Source organism: Mastacembelus armatus, chromosome 8, assembly GCF_900324485.2.
Source record: "Mastacembelus armatus chromosome 8, fMasArm1.2, whole genome shotgun sequence".
Lineage (NCBI taxonomy): Eukaryota > Metazoa > Chordata > Actinopteri > Synbranchiformes > Mastacembelidae > Mastacembelus > Mastacembelus armatus.
The window spans coordinates 6,519,926-6,541,784 of record NC_046640.1 but is presented as its reverse complement, the minus strand read 5'-3'; the positions used below and the strand labels follow the sequence as shown (position 1 = coordinate 6,541,784).

The 21,859-nt window shown below is 39.8% G+C and overlaps 1 protein-coding gene across 1 annotated transcript in view; it reads left to right on the top strand.

The window, feature by feature from the left end:
- doc2a (double C2-like domains, alpha) overlaps positions 1-21,859 on the top strand; it is a 40,051-nt gene that overhangs the window by 17,759 nt on the left and 433 nt on the right. Inside the window, exons 5-9 of the mRNA XM_026325531.1 lie at positions 563-689; positions 2,282-2,341; positions 16,453-16,655; positions 20,725-20,806; positions 21,683-21,779. Of these exons, the coding sequence (XP_026181316.1) occupies positions 563-689; positions 2,282-2,341; positions 16,453-16,655; positions 20,725-20,806; positions 21,683-21,779 (569 nt within the window). The remainder of the gene's footprint in view (positions 1-562; positions 690-2,281; positions 2,342-16,452; positions 16,656-20,724; positions 20,807-21,682; positions 21,780-21,859) is intronic.

Sequence of the window (21,859 nt, the reverse complement as noted above, 5' to 3'; positions counted from 1 at the left end):
GACCAACACATTCTCATCCCAAGTTGTCAAAGACTGAAGCGTTATGAACTACCTTTGGATCTCATACTGATTCCCTAAATGCCTTTTTGTGTCAGTTTGAGACAACAAAGGTGCTTTACAATGCAACAGCTAACAGCTTGACTTATTCATTAAATCTAGTTTAGTTTAATTTTCTCACTGGAATTCAACAGCACTGTGAAAAGGTCTGGTATTTTTTGACTGGTCCATCCACCACAACAACCTGATTTTATTTTCAGGATATGCAATGTTCTCTCATCTTCATGAGCAGACTGAGCCATTATCTTCAGGCATAACTTAGTTATTTCCAGATACTGTCAGTTTGAAACCACACGACTGAAAAAATTATTGAAAAAATAATCAATTTATTTTTCACTTTTCAATTTTGCAATTATATCTTGATATAATGTGTTCACACTAATCAATAGTCAATTTTTCAATGTCAGATCAATTGACACTGAAATCAATTGTTTTTGCAGTGCAACTCTGAAAGCTAACCTAAGGGTGTTCCACGCTGACCTCTCACCTTTTTCCTCTCCTACAGGTTGTCTGTGTGTGACGAGGACAAGCTGACCCATAATGAATTGATTGGGGAGTCCCGGGTACCTCTGAAACGTGTGAAACCTTATCAGACGAAACATTTCCACACCTGTTTGGAGCACCCTCCTCCGGTAACACACAAACTGTGCTTTATATGAGGATAATATAATATGTCCAGTCTTACTTTACATACGAAAAGGTACAGATGTTCACATTTCCCCCAAAAATCTAAAAATGTTAAATTTGCAGCAGTAACTAAGGCTGTACCCACAGAACATGATCCGTACTGTGCCCAGTCACGGTCTCTGGCACAGACCAACACTGTGTGCTGTGCCAGAGAGCTTCTCTTCAGCTGTATCATGATGACATCAAGATGCTTTTGTCCAGATTGTTTCAAGTGCAGTGTGAGTGCAGGCCTCAGGGGAGTGGGGAGGAACAGCAATCATGCTCAGTCACAGTACCAGCAACTGTGCCTAGTGCCAGTACACCCTAACTTTAAGGTGTAAACAACAATTACTATAACCGTAACATTCAAATTGGCTTTAGAAGTGAATAGGACTCTCTTGATTGGTTCATATCATACTTTAAAGGGCTGGCAATTTTCTGTTTGTCTTAGGATTTTTGTCTCCATAAGTCCTGACCTTCTGTTAATCAACCTGGAAAATAACTGTGCATCAGTCCTGCTCCTTCTCCACTTAAGAGCCTGGGTTTACACTATTAACTGACAGATTCTCCTTGACAGATTAAAAATCCTCTTTTTTGTACATGGCACTACCCTATTGTGGTTCAAGTCCCTCCTGTATTACTGCACCTTTAGCGTCCATTCCTCTTATGATTCACGCTCACTCCAAGACAAGCGCTAACTCTGCCTTACATAGATCCAACAGTGGAAGTCTCATAACTTTTTTTGTTTAAAGAGTGAGAAGACAGAACATCTTGAAATGAGCCTCCACACTGAGTGCACTCACTTCTCGCTGAACCTCACAAACTGTATCATCACTCAGCTGAATAATACCACAAATTTGGGCGTTCACTTGGACAACTGACTTTCTCTGATTCCTAATTTTGAATCAGTCACTAAATCTGCTTATTTTCATTCATAAAATAACTAAAATCCATTGTATCTTGTCAACTTCTGACAGAAATATTAATTCATTCACTTAATGCACAGCCTGTTAAATCACTAAATCACTTAAGTACATAAAAAAAATTGGATGTCCCATAAATTTGTGCAGCTTAACATTGACAAAATGTATATCTCACCTCCCAGGTTGGTCTATTACAATGCCCTGTGCACTGGTCTGTTAAAAAACACTGGGCCGATTTCAGCTAATTCAAAATGCTGTAGCCAGAATCCTAATTTAAAATAAGAAAAGGTTTTTACAATTCTTAGGTCGTCTGATTCAGGCTTTTAAATTGTTGTGAGAGTGAGAGAAACTAGTGAAGCATGTGCAGGAATAAGTTAATTAAAAATGTTAAAGAACAGAAATTTATGAAAGACCACAGTACAGCCCTAAATACTGCTTATACTGCTAACCTGGTTAAGTCTGCGTTTATGGTTATTCAAATAAACCTCCATAAGCACACAGTGTAATCAACTTTCTTATAAAGCTACATACACTCACTGTTTCCTACAGCAGTTTGCTGTTTTCAAAAGCAGCTCGGCACAGAAATATGAAAGAAGAATCCTCACTATATCTGTTGTGCCTTATTTTTCTCTCAGTTGCCCTCTCCCACTGCCATGGGTGAAGCCCTGCGAGGAATATCCTGCTACTTAAGAGAGGTAAGAGTCCGTTCATCCATCTGTATCTGTCAGTTTCAGAGTAAACACTGGTCAGCCAGTTGTGCTGAAACCAGGCATAAAAATTTCCATTTTCACCCCTACGGGTGGTATATGTGTGTCTTCCTCAATCTTGGGTCTTCTATTAGAGGCCTGGGAGTTTGGGAGCCACTCTCCCAGTTTGGGGGTCACAGCCCCGAGGGTGCCGATTACCACGGGGACCACTGTTGCTTTAACCTTCCACATCTTTTCTAGTTCTTCTTTCAGCCCTTGGTATTTCTCCAGCTTCTCGTGTTCCTTCTTTCTGATGTTGATATCACTTGGGATTGCTACATCTACCACTATGGCCTTCTTCTGCTGTTTGTCCACCACTACTATGTCCGGTTGGTTAGCCATCACCTGTTTGTCGGTCTGTATCTGGAAGTCCCACAGGATCTTAGCTCGGTCATTCTCCCTCACCTTTGGAGGCGTGTCCCATTTTGACCTTGGGACCTCCAGCCCATACTCAGCACAGATGTTCCTGTACACTATGCCGACCACTTGGTTATGGCGTTCCATGTACGCTCTGCCTGCTAGCATCTTACAACCTGCTGTTATGTGCTGGATTGTCTCAGGGGCATCTTTGCACAGCCTGCACCTGGGGTCCTGCCTGGTGTGGTAGACCCCGGCCTCTATCGATCTTCTGCTCAGGGCCTGTTCCTGTGCTGCTACGATCAGTGCCTCTGTGCTGTCTTTCAGTCCAGCTTTTTCCAGCCACTGGTAGGACTTTTCGATATGAGCCACTTCTTGTATCTGTTGGTGGTACATACCGTGCAGGGGTCTGTCCTGCCATGATGGTTCTTGCTCCTCTTCCTTTGCATTGGGCTTCTGTTGCCTGAGATATTCACTGATGTTTTGCTCCCCTGGTGTCCTTACCCATTCCTTTCCTGCCCCGCTCATGTATTGAGCCATGTGCTTACTCATCATAGCCGCTATGATGCCTGACAGGAGCTTCCATGTTGTGCAGAGGCAGGTTATCGGGCGGTAGTTGGATGGGACTGCTTTTGGGGGTCTGTCAGCTTCATCCCACCTCTCTGCAGTTCTGATAGTTGGCTAACTTCCATGCAGGATACTGCTCCTTGGTTGTTGGTCTCAGGGATGGTCACAGTAGGGATTGTTCGTAATGCTGCATTCTTCCAGTAGACTTTCAGAGGGTACTATATATATATGTAAATATTTGTAGATTCAAATCTAATCTAACAGGACAGATGTGTAGTCAGTGGATTAATGTTATGTACTCCTTGGTTATATTAATTACATCTAGTGGTTAACAGTTACACCATTTATTTACCTTTACTAAACACATCACATTAGTATTATTTTCATCATGTTACTAGTTACATCATGTTGAATTCCATTAGTAACACCCAGTGTTTATTGTTGCTAACTCCTCATTACTGCCACTTACATGTTAGTGTTACTAGTCACAACTTATTATAATTGTTGCTAATAAAGGATTTAGTTATACCTTGTTTTGGTACTAGTTATACCTCATTAGCAATGTTACTATTAATGCGTCATTGTAGTTATAGCTTAGTATTAATGTAATGTAATGTAATGTCAATGTCAGCTGCCAGCAGCTGTGTTTGCTAAGTCAGAATCTTTGCAGTTACTTCCACCGAGAGAAGTGCAATTGAATTTTCGCTGTCCTAATGAGAGTTGTTGTTATGGCAAATAAGTCTCAACTGTATGCACCTTAATGGATTAAGAAGGGTTCATGAATCCACCTCCTCAATGTTTTGTGCTGAAAATGAATGGGACTCCCAGTCTGAGATGGACCCGTAAAGGATTATCCTCGGTGGTAACAGGTGAAACCAAGAGATTGGGGAAATTAATATTTTAATGGGCCTCTATGTGTTTTTTTTTTTTTTCTCCAATGTATTTATTTTTCCACCCATGTAAGTGAGAAAATGCAAAAAGCTGTCTATTCACTATGTAAGGTGCTCTTTAGACTACTTGGATTTCAGTGGGACCACTGTGGAAAGATAATCTGTCTTTTGAAGAGGTGAGGACTGAAGGGTGACACCTCTTCTGTTTCCACTGATGTTTGATGACAATTGGACTCAAAAGTATCTGTGAACAAGCTGCTCCCCTTTCTGCATCATCAAACACTTAGAGACGCTTCTCATGAGGAGCCAGATTAAGTCTTTGGTAATTTTCCAACCATGTTTGAAAAATCTTTATTTAGAAGTGGGAGTACTTTATTTTATTGTAATCCAAGGACCAGAGACCAGCTCAAATTTAGGAATAGTGTGCTGGTAAACAGCAGGGCTGCAGCTGTGTAATACAACACAACAGTGATTGTTTAACAGAACATACAATATACAATGAACTTACATTTATACTTCAGAAGAGAAACCTAACCAGAAAGTGATTATCACACAAAGTGATGACAACTAAATCTGTGTTAGGAATGTTTTCTGAGGGTTTGCTGACAGAGCCATAAAACCAGACAAAAACAACAAATGTTATCTGTCCAAGGTCTACAGATTAAAAATAACTGGCTGATTTTAGCTGCATTTAGCTCAGTGTTTGTTAACGTTTACTCTTCCTGTTAAACAACTAAAAAGGATACTGGCATTTATGCAGTACCTTAAGTAACGACTAGAAAAACCAACAAACAGTTATCTCAGTGTTCCTGTGTCACAGTCCTGATGTCACATGAGAACATTGGATTATAATGCGAAAGGCTCTCATGATCCATGTTTTTACTGTTCCTTATTTTTACACTATGCACGTTTAGGGAAAAAAATCAACTTATAGTATTTCACATTGTGTCCAATTGCATGCAGAGACCTGAGGCAGGGCTTCCTGCTGCGAGTCTCTTTGGTGCTCTCTGCAGCTGTAGTGTAACCAGGGAAGGTCATTAATTACAGTGGTAATGTGATTTTACTCCATAACGGTGAAATAATTCAGTGAGGGACCGTGGAAATCCAGGCACAGGCCACATTTTGTCACAGCTCCTTAAACTTGTGGGCTCTATATTCCAGATGTGCTTAAAATACACATCTGGTATATTTTTTGTCTTGTCATAAAATCCCATCTGCAGACCCAGACCAACAATGAATGTATCCTACTAACAACTGTCATGTGTGTATGCAAAGCTTGAAATAATTATTCCTTTCTGTCATGGAGCTCCACAGTTGTACAAAAATAAATTACATTTCCATATAATATTTTTATGGTTAAAAACACACCAGTGAGCCCCAGTGTTGCACTGGGTGACATGTTCTTTAATTACCATGAACACTCATACATCCCATACGTCATCGTGCTGCACCTCCCTGACTACAGCACCTAATGTGGGTTAAGACCCCACTGAAAATAGTCTCAGTAATAAAGTCATTACTCAGCATGTAGCTGAGCACCACAGACACAGCAGGGAAGCCCAAAACTACTGAGAGATGGACTAACACAATGAGTTTTGTTGGGACTGAGAAAAATATGGAATATTACAATGGTCCTTTGAAATAAGAGAATCTGCTATGAATGCACATGCTTTCTTCTTACCTATTGAAAGTTGGCAAAGTCAGAATCAGAATTCAGTAAGAGCTGAGAATATAAATCTGAACAAGAGCGACATCTGGATAAATGAGAGATAACTCATCAAAAGAGTGACAGTAGAGGAGAAAGACAGTCAGAGTGTGTGAATGGAGATGGAATGACAGATGATGACTCAACCAAAGGAGTATAAACCCACCAATGAGTCAAGATAGAAAATGTCACAAATGAGGATTTTTTTTCCTGTTCCAAATAGCTTGGAGATAAGTCAATAGTATGAACAGAAGCTCTTCTCTGCTGAGCTCAGCCCATGAATATAAAAGTCATGTCACACAGCTGAGGTTTGTTCAGGCTTTTAAAATTGAGTTTGAAAGACTGAGAAGCTGAGATCTAACAGCTTCAGAAGATGCAAAATACTGTTTGCCAGACAGAAACACAAAGAAAAGTAAATAAAAAGATGCACAAAAAGTGCAGAAGCTGGTGTATTCCAGTTTGGATTTGAATATGTCTGTAATCCTGATTGGGCATTGATGAAACAAGAAGATATTGTGATGAAGACTTACAGAGGCAGCTGTCTCTAAAAGTAAAGAGGTAGGATGGAGTATTACAATACCGTGGGTAAAACCTGTTTACAAAGTTCCAAATTGTTATTTTAAGACCCATGGTTCTTTTGTGTGCGCCACAGGTTACACATGGAGATGTAGTCCATTTTGTGACATTGCTCTGGTAGATTTGAAGGTGCCAAATTAAATCACAGTTCAGTCTAGCACCCTTTTGGACCTGCCTGCAGGATTTACTGCCCTTGAAATGTCCCACAGCCCATTTTTTTCCATTTCCATTTCCAGAGGTCACAGTGAAGCTGTGATGATGGTTGAGGAGGGATAAGGTGACAACTGACCTCAGGATTCAAATAACAGACAGGAAAGGTCAACACACCTGGGGCGTGGCACCACATGTCATATTACCTGGAAAAATCATCTGCTTTAGAGGTGCTTTATTACTTTATAACTAGTTGTGCCTCAGTTTGTCCAATCTTCCGTTACAGCACTTTAACCTTTAACATTACTAAACAATTTCAACACTTAAACAGTGGATGCTGAAAAGTCACAGGTAAATTGATTCATCAAATATTGAACATGTTTTTTTTCTAGAGGAGTGGATTGATGCTCTGTGTGTGTGCGTGTGTGTGTGTGTGTGTGTGCGTATGTGTGTGTATTATTCATGTTGTGGGGACATAAATGTATTTATGCAGTCACACTGGGGGCACCTGATTTCCTTTTAAGGACAAAGGTTTAAAATTAGGGTCAATTTAAGATTAAGATTATTTTAGTGCACAAACCCAATCACACAGTTTTTTGTGTCTAAACAAACATAAAGCATCAACAATGTTTATGTCACAAATACCCAGATAAATAATCTAGAACACATGGCTAGTGGGTAATCTGTAAGTGTAAGTGTAGTAAGTAGTAGAGAAAACAATCATTAAAAACTGCACGTATGTCACTTCAATTTAAGAAATAGGTTTGAGAAATGCACATATTTGTATTTGACTTCATCATCGTCCAGGTCCTGACAGGCTTTAGTTAAGACATGATTAACTTCACTTACTATAGCAAAGAGACAAGAAATGGGAAAACAGTTAGTCTGTCTGAAATTTAATAATATAACTAACATTATCTCCAAAGCTTACTGACAAGCCTGGTGTCTCACATTTGTTTTATCTGTAGACAAACAGAGATGAAGCCAGTAATTTCCTGTAATTTACCAGAACTCTTTCCAGCCCACTACTTCTGAGCAGTGGCTCTAGCTACAGCATGGGTTGCCAGATACGGAGCATAGGTTTTATCTTTTCTGCAGACTCAGTGGTATTCTGGCAACCTCTGGCAAGGAAGGCAGACAATGTACATTTTTGTTGTATTTTCATTTACATTGAAATGCTCAACACATTTGGCACAACCTGAAGATTTTTTCTCTTCAACAAGATACAGTGGTGTGAAAAAGTGTTTGCCCCCTTCCTGATTTCTTATTTTTTTGCATGTTTGTCACACTTTGTTTCAGATCATCAAACAAATTTAAATATTAGTCAAAGATAACACAAGTAAACACATCGTGCAGTTTTTAAATGAAGGTTTTTATTATTAAGGGATAACAAAATCCAAAACTACATGGCCCTGTGTGAAAAAGAGTTTCCCCCCCTGTTAAAACATAACTTAAAGTGTGACAAACATGCAAAAAAATAAGAAATCAGGAAGGGGGCCAACACTTTATCACACCACTGTATTTGTCATATGATATATGTGCACATCCACAACATATATATCACACAACACATATATTTTTGTTGACAAAAAAGAGAGAGACTGCCTTATTTTGTGCAATTCTTCTTTGAAATCACGAAGACAGAAGACTGTCAGACTACAATGGCAACATGTAAAATATTGTTAGAGTAATTTTCATGTAAGAAGGCAGATCTTGGCTCAAACTGCAGACAGATGACCAAACCTTAGTCAAAAATCCATTTGGTTATACAAAGCAAGTCATCTAGTGAAGGACTCAATGTAAAGTTGGATTGGTTAATCGCAAATAAAAAATGTTTCAAATTGCAACTCACTGAGAAAGAATGACAATAAGTATATTTTCTCCCAAACATCCTCGTCACGATTTGTAATGGAGTTAGAACTGGACCCAAGGTTGCAGTTAAAAAGGAGTCTTTATTTACAGAGAAAAATCAAGTGGTGAAATAACTAAGGAGAGAGAACAGAACATAAAGTCTCTTTGTATAGTCTTTGTGATCAACTGTAGTGTAACACAGTTATACAGCAGCTGGCTGGAGCTGAATGACTCCTGAGCTAAACACGAGGCAGGTGAATCACAATGACTGGGGCTGGAGAATCAGGAGACCCGGAGAACCGGTGAGTAACTATCACAACAGGAGTCCAGAAGAAGCAGGTCAGTGTGCACACTCAGAGCAGGAACCAGGAAACACCTGTATTCAGGTAAGTGGCAGACGCTGAAGGCCTTGACATCCGAACATGCAGGGAAGTAGGTGAGTTGCACACCCAGAGTGCGAGATTCCAGGAAACATAGTGAACAGGAACCAGGGGGAGACTGCTGAGACCGTGGTGAGTAGTAATGAGGAAACTGTACATAGAAACAAGAGAGACAGAATTACTTAAGGGTTAATTCTGTAGCAAGAAAACACAGAGAGTGGTATAGGCTAATTGACTGCTACCATCCGGGGCAAAAGTATGACCTGGCACCAAGACAGCCATCTTTTAAAGGGCTCCTTCTGATGGTGAATGGGATTCAGGTGCGTCTCATTAGTCAGGAGTCACATACTCTCAGCTGTGGCACCTGCAGACACACACACACCACACACACAGTGAGAGGGAGGAGAAAGGGGAGGACAGGCAAACCCACAGGCTCTAGAGCAGCCCGGGCGGATACCTGATAATACTACATTCAACAGTAATTACTGTTCCTTATTAAATGAAAAATGTAAGTCCTGTTTGGTTGATCAGTGGATCAGACTGGACACTGCATATACAGGGCATCTGTGTCTATTTTCAGATCTTCTCTTTTAGTCCCTGTGATAAAAGGCGCTTCTCTTTTGATCAGTTCAGCCTACCTCCACTCCATATGGAGAAATAATATTAGCTGAGTGGAGTAAAGCCATTATCTGAATTAGCCCTTATCATATTGTCACTAACTGGGATCATTTCCAGTGAGTTCAACCGTCATGAGATGAAATGACTACTCATTTTTCTAGATGACTCCTGAAACTCTTAAAGACCACAGGGACTGACTTCCTGAGCTCTCGTACAGAAACTCTCCCCTCGTCCTCATGTTCATTACATCAAACCTCAGATTCTCACTGGATATCCAGTTTTTAGTCTGTCCCCCCTTTTACCAAACATTACACATGTCCACAGGGATGACTAATGGATCTCTGTGTGTGTTTACTCCCGATTAGTGAAATCGTAGCCTGTAAATGTGTTCACTAAAGTGCACAGCATAATTTCCCCCTCTAAAATATTTAGAGGCATTTTAGAATTGTTCTTGGTCCATCCATGTTTTGGAACTTACTGCTCCTGACTTTGGACTTATTCAAGGCTTCAGAAGCTTTTATTTCATTTCAACCATCCACAGTGAATACATTGCAGAGTGAAGTGAAACAACTTCCCTATGGGAACCATGGCACAACATGGGCTTATATCTACTGACTCAAGCATTTTTGGTATTAACTTTTATTAACTTGTTGATCTTGACGTGGTTTTCATATTGTTCCTATTGTTTGATTTTGATCAACTCAGCCCAGTATTTAAACAAGTCTTCTACCATAATTTGTCTGAAACATCTGCAATATGCAGTATGATAAACTTTTCTGTGTGTTACTTGTTTCTGACTTTATAGAAAGAAAAAATAGTTTCCAATGCAGCAGTCAACACCAAACTGCCCATCACCTGCAGTGTTGTCCCTGCTGTTTTTCCTTTCAGCTATCCTGTCAGCTGATACGGCCACTTGTTTGAAGAAAATGAGACTTATCCAATTAGACACTTTTAAACATTTGTTTAGATTCATGTTGTGTGTATGGTCCAGGCAAAAATAAGCTTTGTGTTGGTTTGTCAGCATTTGCTGTGTTTTTTAAAATAGTGTGAGCTCATTAGCTGCCTGCCTTCACCTCAGCAGTCACACAGTTGTTCTAACAAATATGGAGGCAGAGTAGGTTTTTTATCGTTAGTGAATTCCCTTTGGGGGTTTCAACCAATTGGAGCTTTACTTTATGTCTGCCCTTGCTTTGTTTGTGTGCCAACTGTAAAATACAAACTAAAAACGAACAGCAGCTCAGTCTGACACGTTGTCTTTGGTCAGTTCATCCTCTTTCTCTGCAGATAATAATAATAATAATAATAATAACTTTATTTATAAAGCACTTTTCATGCAAAGTACAAAGTCCTGCACATTAAAAATAAAAGACAATAAAAACAAAAAAAATAGTAATACAATATAACAATAAGAATAGAAGTACACAACACAAAACAAAAATGTGTTTTCAGATGTGATTTAAAGGAAGACAGTGATTCTAAGAGCCTGATTTCTTCAGGGAGATTATTCCATAGTCCTGGAGCCCAGACTGAAAAGGCTTTGTCCCCTTTAATCTTCAGATGAGATGATGGTACGAATAGTAGCCCATTACCAGAGGATCTCAAATTTCATGAAGGTTCATATGACTGTAAAAGCTCATATGTGTAGGCTGGGGCCAAGCCATGTCTTAAAATCAAGCCTAAAAAAACAGGGAGCCAGTGGAGAGAGGCAAAAAGAATAATGTAGTTGAATCTCCCTATTCCAGTTAATACCCTGGCAGCTGAGCTTTGAACAATTTGTAAAAGTCTTTTTGATGAAGGCAGAAAAAAAGGCTATTACTAAAATTTAACATGTCTAATTTCTGCAGTATTCCTAAATTGATAAAAACATGGTTGCACAAGTTTTGTGATATTAAGTTCAAAACTAAAATTACAATCAACAATAACACCACAAATACAACACAATGTATTTTGATAGCGACCCTAGAGATGGCAGAGTTTGCTTAGTAATGTTTTGAGACCCAAGAATTTCAGTCTTGTTAGAATTTAACAGCAAAAAAACTAATGACATAAACATCATATCAGTCCAACATTCCTGTGAAGAACTCAACATGCTGTGGTCAGTAGGCATAATAGGGAGATATAACTGAATGTCGTCTTCATGACCTTGAAAAGAGATATTATGTCTGATGTCACGATGTCACCCAAGAGAAGTATTTATAACCAGAATAAACCAGGACCAAGAACTGATCCTTGGGCACACTGTATTCAGTAGGAGAAGAGGGTGACATGAAATTGTTGATAGAGATGCAAAACTTCCCTTTTTGATAAATATGACGAGAACCAATTCAAAGTTGTTCCAGATGTACCCACCCAATATCTCAATCTATTCAACAGAATATCATGACTGATTGTATTGAATGCCTTTCCTAGATCTAACAGCAACAGGATGGAGCACTTGCCGGCATAAGCATTCATCAAGAGGGCATTGGTAACCTTTAAGAGAACCTCCTCCATGCTGTGGTGTTGTGCAAAAACCTGATTCGAACTTTTCAAAGATGCTGTTTGCTTTCAACATGTCCAGCAATTGCTCAGAACCTATTTTTATCCAGAATCTGAGCAATGAAGGGTAGTTTTGAAATTGGACAATAATTTTCTGGATTAGTTGGATCAAGACCAGGATTCATTACAATTGGTTCAATGCAAGCAGTTTTAAAATAATCTGCGACACAACCAGATGACAGTGACTTGTTAAATATAGATAAGTGGGGCCATAAGCAGTCAGTTACTTCAAATAGGAACTTTTGCTGTCCAGGGGACTAGATGATAGATTCATGTGGGATATGCTATCAAGCAGATTGGATAGTGTAATAAGAGAGAGATGACTCAGAGTATCCTGATATGGACAGTCAACATGCAAAAATGGAAAGTTTTGGTTCATTCCAGATCTGATTTTCATCACCTTAGAGGTAAAGTGCGTCACAAATTCTTCACAGACCGAAACAACTGGCAGAGGCATGAGGGGAATCAGGATTTACTAGCCTATTAACAGTTTGAAATAGAAATCTGGGATGACGGTAAAAAAAGGAAGTTCTTGCGTCCTTCACAATCTTGTTATAAATTATAGGTTTTTTCATTACAGTAAAGTGAACCAGATTTCTTCCAGCGATATTCTGCCCTTCTACATTCCCATTTACAACTCTGGATGCTGTCATTCAGCCATGGTTGTTTTCTAGTTAGTGGACTAGATCTAAACTTTACAGGAGCTACACAATCTAAGGTTGTGGCACAAAGAGCATTAAAGGTACTTATCATATCATTAAGACAGATGGTGCCCCTGCAAACCTTATTGACTGAATTCAACAGCATACAAAACTTAGAAGCACTATGCTCATTAAAAACATGTGAGGGCTTAAGATGGGCACCAGCAGCACCAACGGACTCTATTTCACAATTAAAGACAATTGCATTATGGTCAGATACAAACAAGTCCAAAATATTCACAGATGAGATTACCAGACTGAGACTAAAAACCAGATTGAGAGTATGGCCACGGCTGTGAGTTTGTCACAAGGCCTCAACCACACCATGGACCCTTGGACGGCTGAAATAGTCAGACGTGAGGACACAATTCAACAAGCCGACTGTGATCACCAGGCCGAAATCAACATTCAGTAAAGAACAAAAACATCCAGGTTATTGGAGGAAATGAAGTCATTCTCAATAATTGTTGTGTTGGAGAGAGACCTCGCATTTAGAAGAGCCAGCTTAAGCAAAAGTAGGAATTGCAGCTTTAGTTGAAATTTTTATCAGATTATTATGTTTGTGAAGTCTGTTCTTTATTAATTTGATAGGCCTGTACAAAATCCTAACGGGAATCTTAAAACTATTAGAAGCATAAGCAGCAGAGCAGTTAGAAATAAAGCTGTTAGGCTAGTTAGTGACTCAGGTGACTCAGTGTGAATGTGAGTGTTTGTCTCTATGTGTCAGCCTTGTGATGGACTGGGACATTAATTAGCAGCCTCAGCCCAAAAAGCAATACTGTGCATCAGAATACATTATAATTCATTTTTCATGCTTACTCTGATGTGGATATTTATTATTCATCATTGATGAATGTATCAGAAATGGGGAAACCACTCCACCAAAAGATATTAAACAGCTGATATATTATATACTGATATATTATTACAGCTGAAATCATAATATTGAAGTCCTATTTTTTCTTTGATAGACTGCTGATACTTTAATGGATACTACCAAAGTTTTTTCCTTACTAAGACAGCATTATATACTGTCTTATTTTTGATTGATGCTCATTTGTGGTATCTTTAAGGAGCTTTTATAATTAAAGCCTTGTCACATAAATTGAAAAATGATAAATTTTTCTGCGTGAATGTTACAGTCATTGCATCATACAGCATTACACAATGAAAAGCAGTTGCATCCCCCTACTTTACACTGAGAGGAACGAGCTAAGACAAAAAAAATCAATGAATGAGAATAAGTGGAATGTGTAAAATATTAATAGAACAAGATAAAACAAACAAAAAAGTAGCCAAAGAGTAATATCAAGCATGCTGTGGTGTATTTCCTAAAGATGTGTGCTTTCATTGTCCATTCAAATCATCTTCAACTGTAAATGTGCTGTTTGTTGTTTGTTACCTTGTGTAATCAAAGATCAAATGATAGCGTAGTCCTGTTTGGTTTCATCTGTTGATGTGTCTTTCAAAAATCAATCAGCAATAATTGTGATAACCACATGACAAATTAGGAAAATATTAAGACTGATTGCAACCCACAACAACATGTCTATTTATGTAGTGGACACTGTAATGTGGATGACTTTATTCCTGTCCATATGTCGCCTTCTGAGCCATCTTTTTTATTTGAGATGTGGATAGAGGGCTTTAGTCCTCTGTGGTTCTTGTGGGGTGTTTTAGTCTCTTGCAGAACATTATTGAGCAGGTTTCAGACATCCTGTAAAGTCAGCTGTTAGTTAAAGTAGAGATCCAGATAAACTCTGCAGCTTAGCCCTTTACTCTTTCACATCCCGGTAAAACATCAGGATGAAGCTGTCACTCTGATGGAGTGGCCATCCACCAGCTCTCCATCAGCCACTCACTTGGAACATGATCCCTGCAGCTTAATGGCATCTAGTCCAGCAGGGGAACATGTTTATTGAAGTGTGGATTGGAGCAGATATCTGGGGCCGGACTGTTGGTTTATTTTATTTCAGCCAGAGAGGTTGACTTTGTAAATGTTGCTGAGCTGGAATCTTATTCAGCACAGGGTTCATCTACAAAGTGTCTCTCCCACCAATTGGAGGTGGGAGGGAGAGAAATCTGGCCAAGCTGTGCTGACTCCCACTAAAAGCCATCGATCTGTTTATTTTCTGACCTTTTTTTTTTTTTTTTTACTTTTTTTAGCAGCAGGTTTGAGCTCTGTGGAGCTGAATACCAAATACATTTGTGGGAAGCACTTAGAACAAATGGCAAATTTTAATTACATTTTCATCAGATCTATAGCTAAGAAATTCAAAACATTTAGTTTTTTAAGGCAAGGAAAAAGGGAAAAGTGTGAAGGACATGAGTTGCTCAAAGTGAGTTGTGCAGGTGGTAAACAGAGCGCTCAGACAGTTTGTCTGTAATGAGGGTTGGTAGAGTGATAGAGCGAACTGGTGGAGTCTAATAGAGACAGGAAATCTCACTGCAGGAGAAAAGAGAGAGAGAGTGGCCAAGACAAAGACGGGGTTTAAGATATCGATCTTTTCAGCCTCCGCTGTCTCACGAACACAAAGATCAGAGTCTTGCAGTGAGATGAGTTTTAATGAATATCATCAGTGGTGGTGTGTGTTTGACCTTCTCATCATTTCACTCACATCTTCTCTTTGTGGGAATTCCCAGCTCATCAGTAGAAAATGTGATTATATGTGGACTCAACTACCACAGACTATTGCTCTGCTACCATATGAAGCTATAAGCAGACATGATACCTTTATTATTCAGACATGGGCTGACACTTTTACAAGCTTCACCTGTGCACTCTTACAAGCAACACAGAAATCGGATGATGAATTGCCAGCTTTACGTTTGTTCCCTCTCCTATTTCCAGTCCGCAGAGCTAATGCTGTGTTTTATCTTCTCGAGGCCCCTGTACACTGTGTCATTTTGTTCTGTCCCTAATAAAAGTGGATAGAAACTTTGTAAAAATCTTTGGTCATTCTTAGAAATTTCCTTAGATTTCTATCGATTAAGACCTCAAATGATAAGGTTAGTACTAGCATATTAAATAGCTGAACTAATTCATTTGGTAAATAGGAGTGGAAGCTTAGTTACTTGCTGAGATGAAGGGGCAGAGGGTGACTAGTTGGCTGCTGGAGGAAACAACATCTTGACTCAAAGTGAGCTTCCTTGTAGTCTGTTATCATGTTGGTAAATGGTCTTTTACTTGTAGAGTGCTTTTCCACACCCAGGTCCACTCAAAGCACTTTTACACAATTTGCTCATCCACCCCATTCACACACACCAATGGAACAGCCACCAGGGGCTTCAGTATTTCACCCAAGGACATTTCAACGTGTGGACTAGTAAAGCCAGGGATTGAACCACCAGCTCTAAAGTTTATGGCCAACCTGCTCTACCTCCTAAGCCAAAGCTGTACCATAGCATGTAACCATGGTGGCTGGTGACACTGAGTGATTGTGTTTCTTACCATGTAAATGGAAAACCCATATTACTGTACATCTTAAACATAATTTTTCTAGGAGGGAGGCTGACCTTGCTTTGCAGATCTTGCATCAAGATCCCAATAAAATATTCAACCAACCGATTCTGATCAAACTAACAAAGCTAATCTGATTGAAATTGTCAACCAAATTAATAAAGCTGATTAAACAAATGTCCTCATGCTACTCTGATCTCTGATTTAGCTAATCTGTTTTAACTGCTCTCATCTACTTTATTTGATTTAATTTAACATTGTTCACAGTGGGAAAACGAGCAGCTTCACAGCCTGGAGGAGAGAGGTCGTCTTCTTCTCTCCCTGCAGTTTTTACCTCCAGAGAGCTTGGAGGATAAGGACCCTGAGGGAGTGGAAGGCCATCGCAGCGGGGGTCTCTGTGTTGGAGTGAAGCGCTGTGCTCACCTGGCAGCCATGGACGTCAATGGATTCTCTGATCCTTACGTCAAGATGTAAGAATTCTGGCACACTGTCATAACAAAAATATGAGTAGGGATTAATGCTTCGGTCCAGGGGCAGCACGGTGGATGAGCGGTTGGCACTGTTGCCTCACAGCAAGAAGGTCCTGGGTTTGCCTTCCTGTGTGGAGTTTGCATGTTCTCCCTGTGCTTGTGTGGGTTTTCTCCAGGTACTCTGGTTTCCTCCCACAGTCCAAAAACATGTATGTCAGGTTGATTGGTGACTCTAAATTGCCCATAGGAGTGAGTGTGAGTGTGTGAGGTTGTTTGTCTCTATGTGGCCCTGTGATGGACTGGTGACCTGTCCAGGGTGGACCCCTGCCTTTCACCCAGAGAGAGCTGGGATAGGCTCCAGCAGATCCCTGTGACCCTGGTTAGGAATAAGGGGGTATAGATGATGGATGGATGTGTGGATGGATGGATGGATGGATAGATGGATGGATGGATGGATGGATGGATGGATGGATAGATGGATGGATGGATGGATGCATGCTTCAGTCCAGAACAGCAACACTAGAATTTAAATGACTGTATAGCAACTTAGAGGAGGCTTAAACTGAAGCTTTATCATTATCTCAGTGGCTCCCAAATGTATCTCCAGTGCACTCCCTTTTTATGTAATTCATACATAACTGTAACTTCTTATTGAGCAAAACAAAATACATGCATGACATCTTGTTCACTTTCAAACTACCAGAAGCTAACATTAGTATTTTCAAACACACAACACAACAAAGCTGCGCTTTGAGCTGATGAAGACTCATCCTCTGCTGTAGCATTATGCATAGCTATGAGCCCTCTCACACTACATGCCACCCATGCCACCCATGCAATAGCTCCACCCCCCACCCCTTTGCAGATTTTTTGCATTTGATGGAAGCTGTGTGTGTGATGAAACAAATATCCAGATACAAGTTAACCTCCTAGGACCTGGCGGCCACATACGTGGACATCACATTTTTCATTGTCTGCACCATAATACTTTGTCACTTTGAATTGCGTAGTGTATGAATGGTGCTATACAAATAAATTTGCCTTGCCTTGCCTTACTTAATTCTGTGTAACTGAAGCCTGTTGTACACAAATTACAAGTGCTTCATGTTCAAAGATAATATCTGGTTGTTATATTTATTGGTTCCACCTAACCCCAAATAGCTAGAAGAGATCTAAAATGCAAGCCAAATCAAAGCTCAGGTCTTAGGAGGTTAAAGGACTAATTTCACATAGAAAAATTACAATAATCCTCACAATGCAGAAAAATAACCCCAGTCAGTGATATATTCTCATATGGATTAATGTATAAGCAGCATTTTCTGTGAGCTGGAATAATTTGATATAGGCTGCAACTAATGATGCACATTTTTATAAGAGTTTACAATAATACAAATGTCTCAATTTATGTCGAAATAAAATCTAAGTCACAAAAATTGTGGATACATGTTTTACACTGGGTAGCAATGAAGCTTTCACCAAGAGTTAATAACCTCACCAGACAATTCTTAACTGTGCAAATGCAAACTCTATCATCTGGACTGGTAGGCATTCAAAACACAAATTACCAACATCATAAAACTCCATGTCCCTCCCTGCAGGCCGCAGTGAGGATGCTGACTAAATGCTGGACTTCCACATTAATGAGAAAAATAAAATCTGGAGTTTTGCCATCTTATTAACTTCACTAATCAATGATGCAATTGTAAAAACTGAAAAAAAGGACCATCTGTTTCCCAGTCAGTGATGAAAAGAATATACTTGGAGCAGCATCTCACCCTGTCAGAAGAAAAAGCTGGGGGCCATAGTCAGAGATTTAAGGCTTCTCTTTGTTTTTGTTTCCTGTGTTACTCGAGGGACACACCCGTTGAAGAGGAGGACAGTTTTCTGTCACACGCAGTAAGAATACAAACTGAGTCTGAGCCAGAACAAGAAGGAGACTGACAGCTGAGGGGTCGAGTGGGCTCAGACAGATTTGCCAGTTTTAAAAGGACTGCAGTGTCCAGATTATCAGCATTCTGTGTCACGGCTCACACTCCGCCAATATATCAGTTTAAAACAGGTCAATATTCCTTTTAAAAACCAGACGTCTAGTCCGTGTTGTCTTCCAGTTGCTTTGATCTGTCTCTGTCTGGCTTTAGTGTAATCTTTATATACAGGGAGAGAAATCACTCCATGTTATGGAAGTGTCAAAGTGATGGATGTGGATGTTTTTAGCTTTTCATGATAGTGAAATGTTTCTGCTGGAGAAGCTGCTTCATCAGCATCAGCCTGTTAATAAGCTCACAGTGACGGTGCTAACATGTTGATCTTTAGCAAGTGTAATATTTATATGTTTTATTTATATGTTAAATGAGCAGGAAATGAGTGGAATGTCATTAGCTTATCGAGATACACTACCACTCAAAAGTGTGGACACACTTCACCATTGAATTGAATGAGAAAGTGCGTCCAAACTTTTGACTGGTAGCGTATTTGGCCATAAACCAAGTATTGGACACATCAAATAAAGATGCTGACACTAGAGGAGAGGTCAGAGAATCACTAGAGTTGTGAGCCTTGAATTTCTGTACAGAAATTCAACGCAATCTACTCATTCTACTCACGTATTTTAATCTGGACCAAATGTGCATCACAAATCATGAGCCCAGGCATATAGAGGCGCATCCGGAGTCACGAAGAACTATCTTTAGACAGACGAAGAAGAGGGAGTTCTGAAACAGATGGTCTGGCCCACACAGAGCCCTGATCTCAACATCATGGAGTCAGACTGAGAGCACATGAAGACACTGAGACAGTTTCAGGTTTTTTTTTGTGCAAATTGAAAATGCATTTAAAAACAGGTGAATGGAAGCACAATGGTCAAACCAGAAAGTAAAGTAAAACAAAAATATTAAAATTAGGGCACTAACAGCCTTTATTTGAATAAATGCACACAGCTAAAAGCAGCATGTAGGCTGGGCTTTGGTCAGCAGCCTCATCTGTGGGACACTAACAACAGTAGAGCCACACTGAAGTTAATTCACAGAAAATGAGAGAATTAACACACTGAATATTCCAGCCAGAAGCTCTGGGGCGTTTTAATTTCCTGCACAGTCGCAGACATGCAAACAAAGTCCTCACGCAGCTATCAGGGTACCAGGGGCCCGAAATGATACAGGGTCCCAGCTGCTTTTTGCTCTTCCTATTAGCCTTCAGCACTTTGCAGAGGAGTGAACGTGATGAAGAGGAAAGAGCCGAGCATGTCGGCCCAGGCTCCACCTTGCCTTTATTTTCTCATGTCATCTGTTAAAATGACTGGTCGGAACCAATTATAGTAGGACTCCGTTTGGTGAAGTGGCTCCACAGCAGCCACCACCCCTGATAACGACGTAGGGCACTCACTTTTCCCTTGTTGTGCTTTTTGCAGGGAATCACTGAGCTGTATGTGCATACTAACACTGTCTCATTACTGCTTCATTAATGGGGATTTACACACATTCATGAGTCCAAATGAAAATAGTCTTGCAGAGAGCAAATGTCTGCTTCAAAGATGCCTTTATTTATTTTACACTGTGTCATTACCAGTAATCTCATTTCAGATTCTTATGTTTGTTTGACTTTCTAATTAGGCTCACAGTGACACATTTTCAGCTTTATTAAAAATAAGGCATCTGCACATCACTGTTTGAATATGACGGAGGGAGATTTGTTCATCACACACATACATGGTACAGTGTGCAGGGAAACAACATCCACAAACTGCACCAAAATTAATAAATAAAATACATGAAAACAGAGAGCAGATAAGTCAAGTACACATGGAGAAATATAAATGATAGAAATCTAAATAGAGAATGTATGTAAAGTTAAATAGTTCAAACTTATAACTTTTCAAAGAGCGAAAGTAGGTAAAAAAACTTAGAGAAAAGAAAATAAATTAAACAAAAATAAGAGCAGAAGTCAGAAACAATGCGTGGTAGGCAGTGGTAGAATTGGATGGATAGTGGATACAATATGTTGATTTATTTCCAGTGTAAATTAAAGGCAGAATAAATCACTCTTTTTGCTTGTTTTCTTCCTCTCCTGGCAGCTACCTGAAGCCCGACATAGAGAAGAAATCCAAGCACAAAACAGCAGTGATGAAAAAAACCCTCAACCCTGAATTCAATGAGGTAAGCTGCTCCCCTCAGACTCTCACAGCAGGACCGTCAGAGACCTGAGCTCCACTCTCACAGAGTGACGATGATAACGAGCTCATAGCCCCTTCACTTTTAAACTTTTAACGTTTTGCTCAGATCTGTCCTCATCTGCCTCTCCCTGCAGCTGCTCAGTCTGTGCTCAATCTGCTTCCTCGTGTTTTTTCTAAACACCTGTCATCCTCTCAGTGGAAATATCTCTAATGTTTCTCCTACAAAACTGATAAGCGGATTATTGTTAAATTTGGCAGACCAGACACTATGCTTCTCTGGCAATAAATGCAAATGTTTTAAGCACTTGCCTGTGATTAAAAGCCCACATCATGATGTCTTCAATCCTTCCAAGAATTCATACCAAAATGTGTCAGTTCAGTGGTGAGAGAGAAAAGAGAAGAAAAAGTCAGAAATATTTTACTAAAGGATGGTTTCTATCCCACAAAGTGTTAATAGAAAAGCGTCTTGACACTACTATCTATGTCATTCTGACATGGATACATTAAAATATCTATTTCTCTCCCCGTTTTTGTATCTTTCCAGAGTGCATTATAGAAAAGTCTAAACACTGACCATGAACAGTGATAAACCTTTCCACTAATTCATGTGGTTGGCCACTGTAGTTTTAATTATGTTACTCCCACCAGAGGAACTGGTGTCGGGGACTATTTTCAGCAGCGGATTAATTCAAATTTGTTGCAGTAATTGGTATGTCAAAGGCAAAGTGAACTGCTGTGTGTGTGTGTGTGTGTTCATGTGAATGGTGGAACATGTTGGACACACCCGGGTTCAATCAGAAGTAATAAACCAGCAGTTTGTTTCTAAAGCTGTATTCCTGCTTGTGTGTGATCGCTGCAGGAGTTTTTCTATGAGATCTCTCTGTCGGAGCTGGCCAACAAGTCTCTGGAGGTGACAGTTTGGGACTACGACCTGGGACGTTCCAACGACTTCATAGGTGAGTGATTACCAACCCTCTCAGGGAGTTTCGCTTTGAACAACACCATGAGATGAAATCTGGCAAACAACTCTCGTAGC